The sequence below is a fragment of the Crotalus tigris genome, unplaced genomic scaffold (genome assembly GCF_016545835.1).
Source record: "Crotalus tigris isolate CLP2741 ecotype Arizona unplaced genomic scaffold, ASM1654583v1 scf7180000024288.305614, whole genome shotgun sequence".
NCBI classification, from domain to species: domain Eukaryota; kingdom Metazoa; phylum Chordata; class Lepidosauria; order Squamata; family Viperidae; genus Crotalus; species Crotalus tigris.
The window spans coordinates 130,609-144,612 of NW_024100461.1; the positions used below are offsets into that span (position 1 = coordinate 130,609).

Sequence of the window (14,004 nt, forward strand, 5' to 3'; positions counted from 1 at the left end):
ACCCTACAAGGTTCCATCCAAAAAAGGTGCTGGAACTCTGTTCTGGGGGTTTTATGAGGAAAAAAAGCCCTGATTTTCTAGTGGTGCTCTTGAAAGTTTCCCATTATTCCTCTGTAACTTTGCATTTTCTCAGGTGACTTCAGGATATGTCTTATTTTATTGTGGCCACCATCTTGACTTTTCTTGATGCACTCTGTGGTTACTCCTGGCACAATAGATAACAACAAGAGAAAGGCTCCTAAGTCATGCCTTGCCTTTCCCAGACAAGAATCTCCTTGACCCACATTATTTAGAGAGGAATCAGAGAAAGATCCTATCCTGACATTTGCTTAACAACAGATTGATCTTCCAGATCAATTCAGTAAATTTGACCAACCTTAACTGGTTAACTTTTTACTTAGTAAAATCAGGGACCTCAAATTTCAAAATACTCTCTCATTTTCTGAAGGACTTCAATGCTCTTTTCTTCTGGGAATAGTGCTGCAGAACAAAAAGTATGTTAATGTTTTAAAACAGTCAGCTTTTATAAATCTAATCATGATTCTAGATCTATTTTGCCTAGCCTTCAGAAATGTTTTGAGTCAGGTTCAGCAGATATTTCTTTCTTTATTATTCAAAGATTACATTTGCATACTCCAAAACAGCCTCTCTCCTTCATTTTCAGGACAGACCTTACAAGCATGAAATATTAGCACTCTTATTTAATGAAGGGTATTTATAAATTTTTGATCCTGCATTTTCACAGCTAAAACTGTTCCAAAGTGTGAAAAACTTTTAGAATAACATTTAAAAAAACTTATGTAAAAGAGCTAAAGAATAAAAGCAAAGTAAAATCTGCAGTAGTGGAAAGCTCTAAATGGCAGGATCACCACTTTCAAAAACCGAAACACTGAATATCAGGGAGGATAAAATCACCTTCACGGGGTTACAAAAAAAATACAGAGGAGATGGCTGATGCTTTCTGGAATTCCAGATTATGAACCTGCAAAACTGTTACAGCCACTGTTGGGCTTGATAACATCATCACCACCACCATTACCATCATCTCCACTGCCTTCCTCATCTTCATCGCCACTACCCAGGGCTTTTTTTCTCATAGAACACTCAGAACGGAGTTCCGGCACCTTTTTTGGATGGAACCTTGTAGGGTAGGCAAGGCGGGTTGTATGACATCTGTGAGTTCCGGCACCTTTTTCTTTTTCTTTTTTTACAAAAAAAGCACTGCCACTACCAATGTGCTACTGCTGTTTCTGCAACAAAAAAGGGGTCTAGGTTACAAATTGTTAGGCCATCCGTCCCACCACTCTATGCAGCCAGGCTCCTAGGTTTCAAATGTAGTTCTTGCCAATATAAAATACCCTTGTACAAAGTGTGAATGAATAAATCTGTCTGATTTGATCTCAGTCGGTTTCTAGTATTTAAACTCTTTCATTCATTTTCTCCTGTTTTAGTGTCTTTTCTCCTGACTTCAAAAAGTGTCCATAAACATTCATGTTTTCAAGCATATGTGATTTTTGTACCAATTTAATTTAATATTAATTATTTAAATTGACATCCAGCTTTTATCTCAAATTGTCCTACATAGCATTTCCCCTGCTATCATTTCCCCAGAACAATGACCCTATAGAGGTAGGGTGTGCTTAGAAAAAATAATTGTCCCACAGTTGCCCAATGAGATTCCATAGTTTGATTTGATACTTTAACCACTACATCACATGGGATCTTGTATAGGGCTCCATTTTTTTCTGCAATCTTCTTTATATATACAGGTAATCGTTGACTTAACGATCACAACTGAGCTCAAAATTTCTGTCGCTAAGTGAGACAGTTGTTAAGTGAGTTTTGCCCCATTTTACAACCTTTCTTGTCATAGTTATTAAGTGAATCACTCCAGTTGTTAAGTTATCAACATGACTGTTAAGTGACTCTGGCTTTCCCATTGACTTAGCTTCATAGAAGGCTGCAAAAGGTGATGACATGACCCTGGGATAGTGTAGCTATCATAAATATAAGTCAGTTTTGCCAAACATCTGATTTTTGATCACATCGGGATGCCGTGACGGTTGTAAGTGTGAAAAATTGCCATAAGTCACTTTTTTCAGCGCCACTGTAACTTTGAATGATCACTAAACAAACTTCGGAAGTCGAGGACTACCTGTACAGTTTTGGTCTCAAAAATATAGCACATATTCTGAAGAAAATTAAATGCTGATGGCTAATTAACATTGCAGTCCATGCAAAGTCACCTTTCCCCATCTGATAATATTTGGATTAGGCCAGTGTTTCTCAACCTCAGCAACTTTAGATGTGGGGACATCTACTCCCATGCTGGCTGGGGAATTCTGGGAGTTGGGGTGCCCATAGTTGCTGAAATTTGCAAAAACCTGTATTAGGTTTCAACTACCATAAATTACCAAGAGGAAAGTATGAACCAAAGTAATATTTCCCCATTCTTACTACAGGTTGAAGTCAGCAGTAAAATGAAATGGCCTAAAATTCTTAGGATTTCTCAAAAAAAAAAAAAAAAAAAGGCCACCTCTGGGTTTTGTCAATGTCACATTGTTCATCTGCTCCAAAATAGGACTTCTAAGAAGGCTGTTAAACGAAGATTTGTTTTTTCCCCTCATTTTAGGTCCCTGTCAAAGTTCCTGCAAGATTTCCAACAAAGGGGGGAAACCTGACAATCTTTGCAGCCCAGAAAGTTGTCCCTATTGCACAAAAACTCTGGCTAACAATCCAGAGCAGAAGGATCATGAGGCAGGAGACTCAGACAGTGATGCAGTATATGAATTCACCCAGGATGCTCACTACAGTGATCAACGAGACCCTCAGCGCCAGAAAGCTCGGGGAAGAAACACATTAAAACTTCTAGCCTTTTGGAAGGTGATTTGTGAGACATTTCGGAAGATTGTGGATAGCAAATACTTTGGCCGTGGCATCATGATTGCTATCCTGATCAATACACTCAGCATGGGCATTGAATATCATGAGCAGGTAAGCAGAACCTTATCTCTATTTTAATCTTTTTGGATCGATTTTTCCCTACAGCCAAAGAGCCCAAGGGTTGGCCTTGTTAGCTTCATCTTGCTTCTGCTCTTAGCCCCTGGAGTGAAAATTCATGCCTTTCAGCATCGATTAATGTTGACCCTTTTCTTTGTGCTTTGCACTGTATAGCTAGGTTAATTCTGCTTGTTATTAGATGAAACTGCAATGTATTTTAAGGGCAGCAACAGTGGCAGAGCTTCAGTAAATACTTCTTAGTATGTTGATGAATTGGGAGGGACACTTCTGAGCAGGGAACGTATTGGTTGGTTTGAAAATGAGTAAAGTGCAGAGGCTTGAAACTTTAAAGTTAACAAGGAGGGAGGGTTAGTTTGGATGTTGGTAGGTTGGCTGGAAGTTGGCAGATTGGCCAAAGTTCGGAGGTTGGTTGGCTCTATTGTTGGTCAACGGTGACAATAGTCTTGGATAGCAGAAACCTGGGGGGAGGGGGAACCCACTGGAACAGGGAACTACCCAGCCCACCTAAATTAGCTTGTTACTTTCAGCTGCAATAGATGTCTTGTCCCACTGTCAAATGTTACCAGGGTGGCTTTAGGGTGTGGAAAAGGGGTGGGAGGCAATCTTAGTCCACCCCAGGCAGCAAAAAAGGATAGCTTTAATGGCTGATAGCTTAACTAAGGCAATACAGTTATAATCAGTTGGTGGTTGAAGACAGGAGGTGAGATGAGAATGAGAGTTGGCAATGGCTACACTCGTCTTCTGTACTTTGCAGTAACAGTGAGAGTTCCGTGACCTGATCAGTGCTGCAAAAATTATCTATGTGAAATCATGTGATGTTTGTTTTTGATAGCCACTTTATAAATAATTATTTATGTTAAATCAGTTTATATTTCTTAATAGCTATTTTACAAAAAGAAAAATGTGAAATCAGTACGCTAGAGGCAAACTGTACAATGAAATAAGTACTGTACTTACATGCGTGCTTTTTGCAAAACCTAATGTCTTCCTTTTCTTGCAGTTGGAATGTTGTTGTCACCCTTTAACTAGACATGCTGGTTGCTCAGATCCACCCTATTTAGGATGTAGGATCTGTGCTTAGAGTACGTTTTTAATGGGATGAATAGAACATCACTGATCTGGGGCTGCCAACTATAGTATTTACTGTTCACAGGAACAATTTGAGAAGACCACAAATTCCCATGGTTTTGTGAGTGAAGAACCTAAAGCATTTCAGATTTCAGTGAACAGTAACAAGCAGCATTACGCTTAATATTGAGGTTCAGACAATCCTGGCTTGTGAAGAAATGAGACCAGTTGGGTTAGATATTGGTTGCAAACAAGATCTTTAGAAAGTATGGCATACATTTAAACTAATCCTAACCTAAGCAAGCAAGAGAGTCAATTTAGGGCAGAGATTAAGATCTCAGGCTGGAAATTGGGAGAGTGACCTTGAGCCAGGAAGAAGCAAGCAAATTACTTCTGAAATCTTGCCAAGAAAACTCTAGAGCAGGGGTGTCAAACTGCCAGCCCGTGGGCTGGTTGCATCATGCAGAGGCTGCGTCCACCTCAGCTCTGGCAATGCAAAAAAAAGTTGTGATACATTGCAACATGTCACATGACGTGGCGAGTTTGACACCCGTGCTCTAGGGACTTATCCAGGCAGTCACAGGTAGTCCATTCCAACTCAAAGGCTCCCTCCACCAAAGCAAAGAAAAATGTATGTAGATCTATTTTGAAGGTTAATTGGAAGAGTGATGTTGGAGGTGGGTCTAATTTTGGGGGGTTAATCATTTTTCCACTCAAAATCTCTCCTCTACCCATCTTTCTTTTGTGGGGAGTAGAAGAGCAGTTTGAAGAAAGGGAGATTAAAGGGAGATTAAATAGGAAAAAGGCTGGTAGTGAAAATGTTTTGTATTTTGCCACATACTCTTCATAGCCAATCTTCTACCCAAATTCACATTTTGTTGATACTAATTTCTCCCTATTAAAATGTGACTATTGGAGCATCTACCTTTTAAATCACTCCCTGCTGTATAATTTCCAGATAGTTTTCCAGCTGTAAATCTCTAAGCACCTCACTCAAGAGACACTGAAAATGCCTAGACTACTTTGCATTGAACATAGAGTATATAGCTAGCTGTCTTCTCCAGCCTGGTGCCCATCAGATGTACTGGATGACCCACCCAGCACAAAGTGGAACAATTTAGGAAAAGCTGATATACAGGACCAAACTCTTTTGAAAGCATCACTGTTGCTGTTTTTCAACCTTGGTTTTCTTTCTTTTTGCTGTTGAACACAATTCCTTTTCTTTTTGTATTCAGCCCTTGACAGCAGAACAGCAGCTGCAAATTCAGTTCTGCAACTATTAATGCAGGTGACAATGTCATCACAATGTATTAATATAACAGTGGCTATACATTATGGGGTCAAGGCCATTTGTATGCTTGATGTATGCTTCAAGCGCATGCGTTTCTGGGATCTAAACTCAAGACGGACCAGTTTTTGTTGTTTGTTATGACCTTAAATAGAATGACACTGTTCAACTCATCCCAGTAGAATCTTTGGCATGTTGTTTGACCTCCATTATGTTGCCCTTACTGAAAATATGTCTCCAAAAGAAGAATGAACTGGGTGCTTTTAAAATTCAACATGATTCTAAGAAAACAGTGAGCAGATTTATTTTTTTTTTTGAAAATCCAGGGGGAAATGAAGTTAAAGTTCAATGTTGACATCTTTGACCATGTGACATAGCAATGCCATTTCTGCATATAGTATGCTAGATTTGAGACTTGCAGTTCCTCTGACTGCCCTTCCAATTATCCATCCTTCCTTGTTAAAGAGTCTTTATAGGGAGGGACATACACAGAGAGAATATAGCAACCAATCACCTTTTCTTAGACTGATCAGAAAATATATATACAGATCCAAAAGCTTATCAATATACTTGGTTTCCTTGGGTCAAGGATAGGCAGTGGGCTGCCCCAAGATACTTTTATGGGTGCTCACCAAACTGCCTGCCCCATCTGATATTCCTTGTAAAGTTATTAAAGCCTTCTGGATTATGATTTGGTGGAACATTCAAAAGGTTTTTAAAAGGAAGATTAAGTTTACTCCCCAACTGTTTCTTTTGGGAATTTTCATGGACTTTAATGTTAAAGAAACTATCTTAATGTTGAATTTAATAACAGCAGCAAGATTACTGGTGGATCAATATTGGAAGAAGGATACTCTGCCTTCTTTAGAAGAATGGGTATTTAAGGTTTCTAATTTAGCAGAAATGGCTAAAATTTCTGCTTATTTAAAGGACCATTCACAAGAGAGATATTTTAATGTATGGAGACGATGGATAGAATATGTTCAGAAGAAATATGGAACTACAAAGTTTCACTTATTCTATGAGTAATGATTTTGTTTATAAACTTATGATGTTAAAGTTTGAAGAGAGTTAAGGGTTTTTTATGATTTTGTTCATTGTATAATTAGTAAACTTAAATAGATTATGTTTAATATGTTTGCATAATCCTGTATTTTGCTCTGGGAAGTCGGGGGAGGGGGGTGGGGGGTGGATGGGTTGAAGTTTAAGTAGTTCAGATAAAGTAGAAATAGTCTTATTGTACATAATATTAATGTTTTAATTTTGAGAGAGGAACTGCTCGGGCATTTCCCCTGGACCACATCAAGCGGGAGGAGAAGAAGGTCAGAAGTAAGTAGGAAGGTTGAGGTGAAGGAGGAGAGGGGGTGAGTGAAGAAAAAGAGGGAAAGAAGTAAGTTGGTTTGAGGTGGGATGCGGTTTGGGGGGAAATGGGCGGGCAAGACCAAATGTGGTGTGTATCAATTTGTTTTATTTTTTATCTGAAGTATTTGTAAGATGGTCATGTATTGTAAAGTTGAAAATAAAATTTTTTACAAAAAAAAAATAGATAAGTTTTCATAGCACCACTTTGTCAATTGTTCACAACATACTCTTAGAACACCCCCCCCCCCCCCAAAGTTGCATATGTTCTAAGTCAGAAGTCCCCAATCTTTTGGGAACCCGGGACCCGTTCCATGGAGAAAGGTTTTTCTCTGGACTGGAGAGTTCATGGTTTTGTGTGCTACCTGCATCCCATGGATGGGGCTTTGCTTGTTTGTGCAGACTTGTTGCTGGCATGCTACAGCCTGGTACTGGTCCATGGACTGGAGATTGGAGATCCCTGTTCTAAGTGATGGCACATCGTACTTCTGTCTTTAGGAATGTAGTCTAAAAAGGATCACATGGCCAGTTCAAAAGGAGTTCAAAAGATTTTGTACCTATAATTATACAAGAAGGCAATATTAACTGAGACAGTACGGATGTTATTTTTTCTTTTTAAAAAAATTATCAGTCAAGAGAATGCATGTGTGTCAGAGCATGCACAGTCTTATTGCACTGAGATAACCCAGGAGTAAACACAGTAAACAGTGCTCTATATTAAATGGTGGTTTATATTACACTATCAACATTATCATACACCAGGAACAATATATACACATGCTGATGCAATAGGATCCAACACACAGCAGTTACAGCAGGAAACAGAAGAGAAAGAAAGCACATCAGCAGAGCCTTCCTTGTATACAAAGGCTTTTAAAGAGACACAGAGACAGCTGGCTCTTAAAGGGACATAGACTCTACTGAGTCATTCCCAACATTACATCATACATCTTACATTACATCAACTGGTTAGCTTTTAAATCATTACCATGACAATGTGACCATTCTTTTTCTGGACTCTCAGATGAATACTAATTGTCAAATCCTGCTTTTATTAATTCATTTAACCAAGGGGAAGTAAAACATAAGGAAAAGTTTTTGGGGTAAACTTCTGGAGCTTACAATGTGTTGCTTCCAAATCTGAGTTTTATGAGATAGGGTATTAGAGCTAAGAATTGTTGGTTCTGGCTTTTTGCTGAAATTATCTATTGTGAATGTGACCTTACCATCTACCCAGTCCACTGTAACAACAAACAAATCAACTTACCAAAATGTATCTTCATTGATGGAATACTTTAAAAATATGTTATTAATTATTGTATCAGAGAATATTGTCTCTTTAATGTACATATAAATATTTAGCATCTGTACAGACTGAAACTTGGTTTTCAATTACAGTAAACTAAAGTATTCTCTGTTAGAAATTTTAGAGATATCTCATAAGATTTATAAAATAGTAGAAAGGTTACCAAAAAGGGCTGCTTACATTAAAGTAAAAGAAGGATACTTTTTTTTCAGCTGTGCTATTTGGAATTTCCTTCATCTTTCTCTATGATTAATGGAGTGGCTAATGGGATTTACATCATAAGGCCTGAAGATTTCTCACTACCAATAACTGATATGCATCAGAAAATAGTAGCAGGACTTCTAGCCTGTGGAATGATGATGGATTGAATGAGGTGCTCATTCTTGAAATGGCATGAAGAAAAGATAGATGGTCACGATGAATAATACTTGTAAACCCCTTTTTCCTCTGTGGTTCGTTTCTTCATGGATTCATGAAAGTCCAGTTTTTTAATTAATATTTTGAATTACCGGTAATATTTTAAGCATGCTTGAGTCATGGGAAGAGTTTTCATTTTAGAAGATATTTCATTTACAAAGGTACATTTCCAGTTTGCTCATACACTATATTTTAAATGTGTTTTAAAGTATATTTTTAGATGAAAATAGCATCAAAATATGCAGGACCTTTTAAAAGCTGGTGGATAATTCAGTTTGGATCTGCCAGAATAACCAGATCAGCACTAGATAAAGAGTTCAGATTGTGCGCTGGTATTCTTATTTCTCAGTTCTCAAACTAGTTTTCTTTTTTGTCAACCAGTCACCTTAGAATATGAAGTTAATCATTTTAAAATGTGAAATTATTACTCGTGAGACTTGGGATTCTATTAGGGAACAGGCAGGGATGCGTAAAAGCTCTAAAACTATTCACAGTCATAGTGAATAATACATGAATGGCAATACAAGGTGAGTGAGGTAGTTAGGAGATTGTTTTGGAAATATTCCAAGTCAAGGAAAGTCTAGTGATTTTTGTACCTCAGACTGAGCGTAATTGTGACAATAAAAACGGAACAATAAATTGAATAATAGACAGTTTCCTGGCATTTTACAGTGCCCCAAAATCTTTCTGAGATATCTCTATCATTCTGGCTAATGGCTGGCCAATCCCTGATATTAATCTGTGCACCCTGGATATCTTGATAGCCAGACTAATCTCTTTTCCAACTTTCCTTCCTGAGAACGAAAAAGGACAATGTTGTACATTTTTAAGAGACTCATTATATTCTCCTGACAACCATCCATTAAATACTTTGGGAGCTTTTGCCCATTATTTCTGAATATGTGTCACTAATGAGTCATTCTCATGAACATCATTGTTATAAAAAAATAAAATGAGGCAATCTCAGCATGTTCGTTTTTTAGGAAGATCAGCTATTTCTTCATAATTATTTAAGGCATCACATGAGCCCCTTAGCTTGCTTTCTGTAATAATGAGCAATTGGGATTTTTGTTATTAATAGAACTCAGTGGCCTGTTCTCCCTATTAATTCAGGTGTGATGCCTTTTGTAAAAAAAAAAAAGGTGAGTTAACTTGCTGAGAAATTTCAAGAAACCTGTTAGCAGAAGAGATATAAATGGTAAAAACCAAGTATATTGAACCATCATGCCCAGGTCTACTCTGTGAAGAGTAATGCTGTTCTCTCTCTTCCCTCACATATGCACATCATGTTGTAAAGAACATTGTCTCAATGCTATCCCAGTGCTATCACTTTAGCCTGCAAACTCTTAAACTGCCCTGCTTCCCTCAGAGACAAAGAAGCGTGGCTCCACCAATTATTTTGAGCAGAGGCCCCCCTAACATGCCGAAAATCAATTGATCAGAAAACACAATTATCTCAACTACAGCTAAAATTGGCCTCTAAGAGTGGATGAAACATTGGAGAAGAGGAAGGTTTCCCACATCGTAATGGAAAAGCAGCAAATAAACCAAGCTCTTCCAAATAAATTTCAGATAAGCAGCAAAGAAATAATTAGGACTGCAGTGCAGTAATCTGCTGTGGGGTTCCTATGTTGATGGTCAAGGGAAATAAAAACAACAGTGATCTGATTTTAGGAAGGGAGTTGTAGAAAATACAAAAGAAGGCCATGGTGTGAGAGGGTTTAACATTGGTTTGATAAAAAACAGAACAGAACAGGACAGAACAGAACAGAACAGAATAGAATAGAATAGAACAGAATAGAATAGGAAGAGACCTTAGAGATCTTCTAGCAACAAAGATGATTAGGGGACTGGAGGCTAAAACATATAAGGAATGGTTGCTAGAATTGGGTATGTCTAGTTTAACGAAGAGAAGGACAAGGGGGGACATGATAGCAGTGTTCCAATATCTCAGGGGCTGCCATAAAGAAGAGGGAATTAAGCTATTCTCCAAAGCACCTGAAGGCAGGACAAAAAGCAATGGGTGGAAACTAATCAAGGAGAGAAGCAACCTAGAACTAAGGAGAAACTTCCTGACAGTTAGAACAATTAATCAGTGGAACAGCTTGCCTCCAGAAGCAGTAAATGCTCCAACCCTGGAAGTTTTTAAGAAGAGACTGGACAGCCATCTGTCCGAAATGATGTAGGGTTTCCTGCCCGAGCAGGGGGTTGGACTAGATGACCTCCAAGGTCCCTTCCAACTTTACTATTATTATTATTATTATTATTATTATTATTATTATTAGTCCAGCCCCCTGCTTGAGCAGAAGAACCTATACCATTTCAGACAAGTGACTACCTAGTCTCTTCTTTAAAATCTCCAGTGATGGAGCGCCCATGATTTCTAGAGGCAAGCTGTTCCATTGGTTAATTGTCCTCACTGTTAGGAAGTTTAGTAAATTAAAAAATTAGTAAATTAAACAATTTAAGTTTAATTCCAAGTTGCTTCTCTCTTTGGCCAGTTTCCAACCATTGCTTCTTGTCCTGCCCTCTGGTGCTTTGGAGAATAGTTTGATGCCCTCTTCTTTGTGGCAGCCCCTCAAATACTGGAATACTGCTATCATGTCGCCCCTATTTCTTCTTTCCTTTAGACTAGCCAAACCCAAGTCCTGCAGCCATTCTTCGTATGTTTTAGTTTCCAGGCCTTTGATCATTTTAATTGCTAAATAAAGTAAATAAAGTCTCATTGATAGCAATAGAGATAGATGAAGACAGAGATAAAGATAGAGATATTCATTCTGAAGGAACCTCTATGGGGAATAGAGAGAGATTTACTACTGAACTCATGGAATTTGGGCAGAGTACAGCTTAATGCACTTCATGGAGCATTGGAGATTCAAAATGTTTTCCATGTGTCTCTTGAGAATTTTCTTGTCATTTTGTCTTATGTCAAAGCCTTGTTTGAGTTCAAGGAAGATAATACAATGTAGACCAGACAATTTGCCTTTATTGATCCCGTGAGCCAGCTTGGGCTGCATTAAGGCAAACAAATTGTCTGATTTTCAGAAAAACCAATGAAATCAGCAGAGTGGGGTAGCCAAATACCAGAACTAGATGATATTTAATGGAAGCTAAGAAGTTGGTATGTCTGTATATCCAAAAGGAAGGGCTAAAACTTTAGTTGACTGACACAGACACATGCTTTCTGAACCTGACTATGTTAGATAAGTGTCTGTCTAACAATAATAACAATCATTCTTAGACAAGATATTGAAGTAAGTAGTGGTATTTTTGCTGTAGGGGTTCCAGGTCATAGGGAGATGAATATGTAGACAGAGGCACATGGAAGGTCTTAGGCTATAATTTCTGACTTGTGACATGAGCAAATTGTAAATCTTGCTACAACACATTTATTTAATGCAGATAATTTTTGGTATATCTTAACATTTCTATGTTCACAATAACTCTGGAATACAGCTTTTTTTGGAAGACCATTGGGAATTAATTATAACTAGGAACACTATTCTTAACAAATGTTAGCTTATTATTTCTAATGTTTATCTTGAAACTGGAGAATTAGGTCTGGGATTTACTATTTTAATTGTCTGATTGATTCCTTCCCCAAGCTCTGGAAATCATTCTGTACTCTCTGTGCAGAATGATTTCCAGAGCTTGGGGAAGGAACTTAGCAGAATAGGCTGTAGGCTTACTTTCTCAGAGGTTTTACCAGTGTATAAGGAGCAAAACGGAAAAGGCCAGCGCATAGCACAATTCAATATGTGGCTAAAGGATTGGTGTAAAGGGGAAGGCTTTGGATATATTAGTCACGATGTCAGTAGCTGGTCCAATCAAAAGATGTACAAAAGAGATGGTTTGCATCCATCAAAAAAAGGGACTGAGTTACTCGGCTATAAATTCACAGATTTTCTGGAGGGAAATTTAAACTAAACAGCGGGGACAGGGAGTTAATTGATACGGAACAACCCTGTCCCCGGCAATTTAAAAACTATAGGGCTATCAGTGCATGTAGCACAGATGTGTGTGTGGACAAGAATACCAACCTTGCTACCAATCAAAATGAAGCCTCTAATAGCGAGTGCCATATAAAGTGCACTAACCAAATAGGTGGTAAGACAATAGGGGAACTCAGGCACCACACAGGTTATGTAGAAAGGAAACACAGGGCCACCCACAAAGGACTCAAATGTTTATACACCAATGCACAAAGTATGAACAGCAAACAGGGTGAACTAGAAATTCAGGTTAATGAGGGCAGATACGATATTGTTGCCATTACGGAAACATGGTGGGATGAAACTCACACATGGAACACACAGCTAGAGGGATTTAAATTATTTAAAAGAAACAGACCAAATAAAAGAGGAGGTGGAGTTGCTCTCTATATAAGAAATAACTACATCTTCACAGAAATAGAGTACAACAATGATAAAAACTGTCTTGAATGCATTTGGGTCAATATAAAAGGGGGGGGGAAATGACATTGCCATAGGTGTATACTACAGACCACCCAACCAAACAGAGGAAATAGATGAACTTTTTGCTAGTCAGCTAACTAAGGTATGTAGGAAGCACATCACAATAGTAATGGGGGACTTTAACTACCCTGACATCAACTGGGAGACAAACTCCGCACCAAGTGGAAGATCAAACAGGTTCCTGGCAAACCTAGCAGACAACTTTGTCTCCCAAAAAGTAGAGAAGGGAACTAGGGGATTAGCCATTTTGGATCTAATTCTCACTAACAGAGATGAAATGATAGACGGTGTTGGAGCCATAGGAACCCTGGGAGGAAGTGATCATGCAATATTAGAATTCAACATTATAGAAGCACAACCAATAGAACACAGTCAAACTAGAGTCTTGGACTTCAAGAGAGCTAATTTCAATAAACTTAGAGAGGGCTTGGGAAGGATTCCATGGATGAGAATCCTCAAGGGGAAAACAACTCAAGAAGCTTGGGAAATTTTGAAAAATGAGATAATAAAAGCACAGTCTAGCACAATACCAACAAAGAGGAAAAATAACAGCTCTCAAAAGAAACCAGCATGGCTGCATAAAGAACTCTCTGACAAATTGAAAGATAAAAAGGACAAGTATAGAAAGTGGAAAGAGGGGAACATAACTAAGTCAGAATATCAGCAAATAGCCCGAGCCTGCAAAGATGAAGTGAGGAAAGCCAAGGCTCAAAATGAACTAAGGCTTGCGACCAAAGTCAAAAATAACAAAAAAAGCTTCTTTCAACATGTAAAAAACAAGAAAAAAGTGAAGGAAATGATTGGTCCATTAGTGGGTGGAAGTGGCAAGAAGGTGACAAGCAACAGGGAGAAAGCAGAACTATTTAACTCATTTTTTGCATCTGTCTTTACACAAAGGGAAAAAACAGACCAACCTATCAAAAATAGTGCCACAAAAAACAAAACAGAAACACAAGTTAAGATAGGCAAGAAAATCGTTAGTGAGCACCTGTCCAGCCTAGATGAGTTCAAATCGCCAGGACCAGACGGATTACACCCCAGAGTTCTCAAGGAACTGGCAGATGTGATAT

At 38.3% G+C, this 14,004-nt stretch overlaps 1 protein-coding gene across 11 annotated transcripts in view; it reads left to right on the forward strand.

Annotated features, from left to right (window-relative positions):
• The window catches only part of LOC120299291 (voltage-dependent T-type calcium channel subunit alpha-1G-like), a 217,005-nt gene that overhangs the window by 42,860 nt on the left and 160,141 nt on the right, over positions 1 to 14,004 (forward strand). For all 11 annotated transcript variants that reach the window (XM_039323952.1, XM_039323950.1, XM_039323956.1 and 8 more), the window contains one exon: positions 2,633 to 2,994. In XM_039323952.1, coding sequence (XP_039179886.1) covers positions 2,633 to 2,994 — 362 coding nt within the window. The remainder of the gene's footprint in view (positions 1 to 2,632; positions 2,995 to 14,004) is intronic.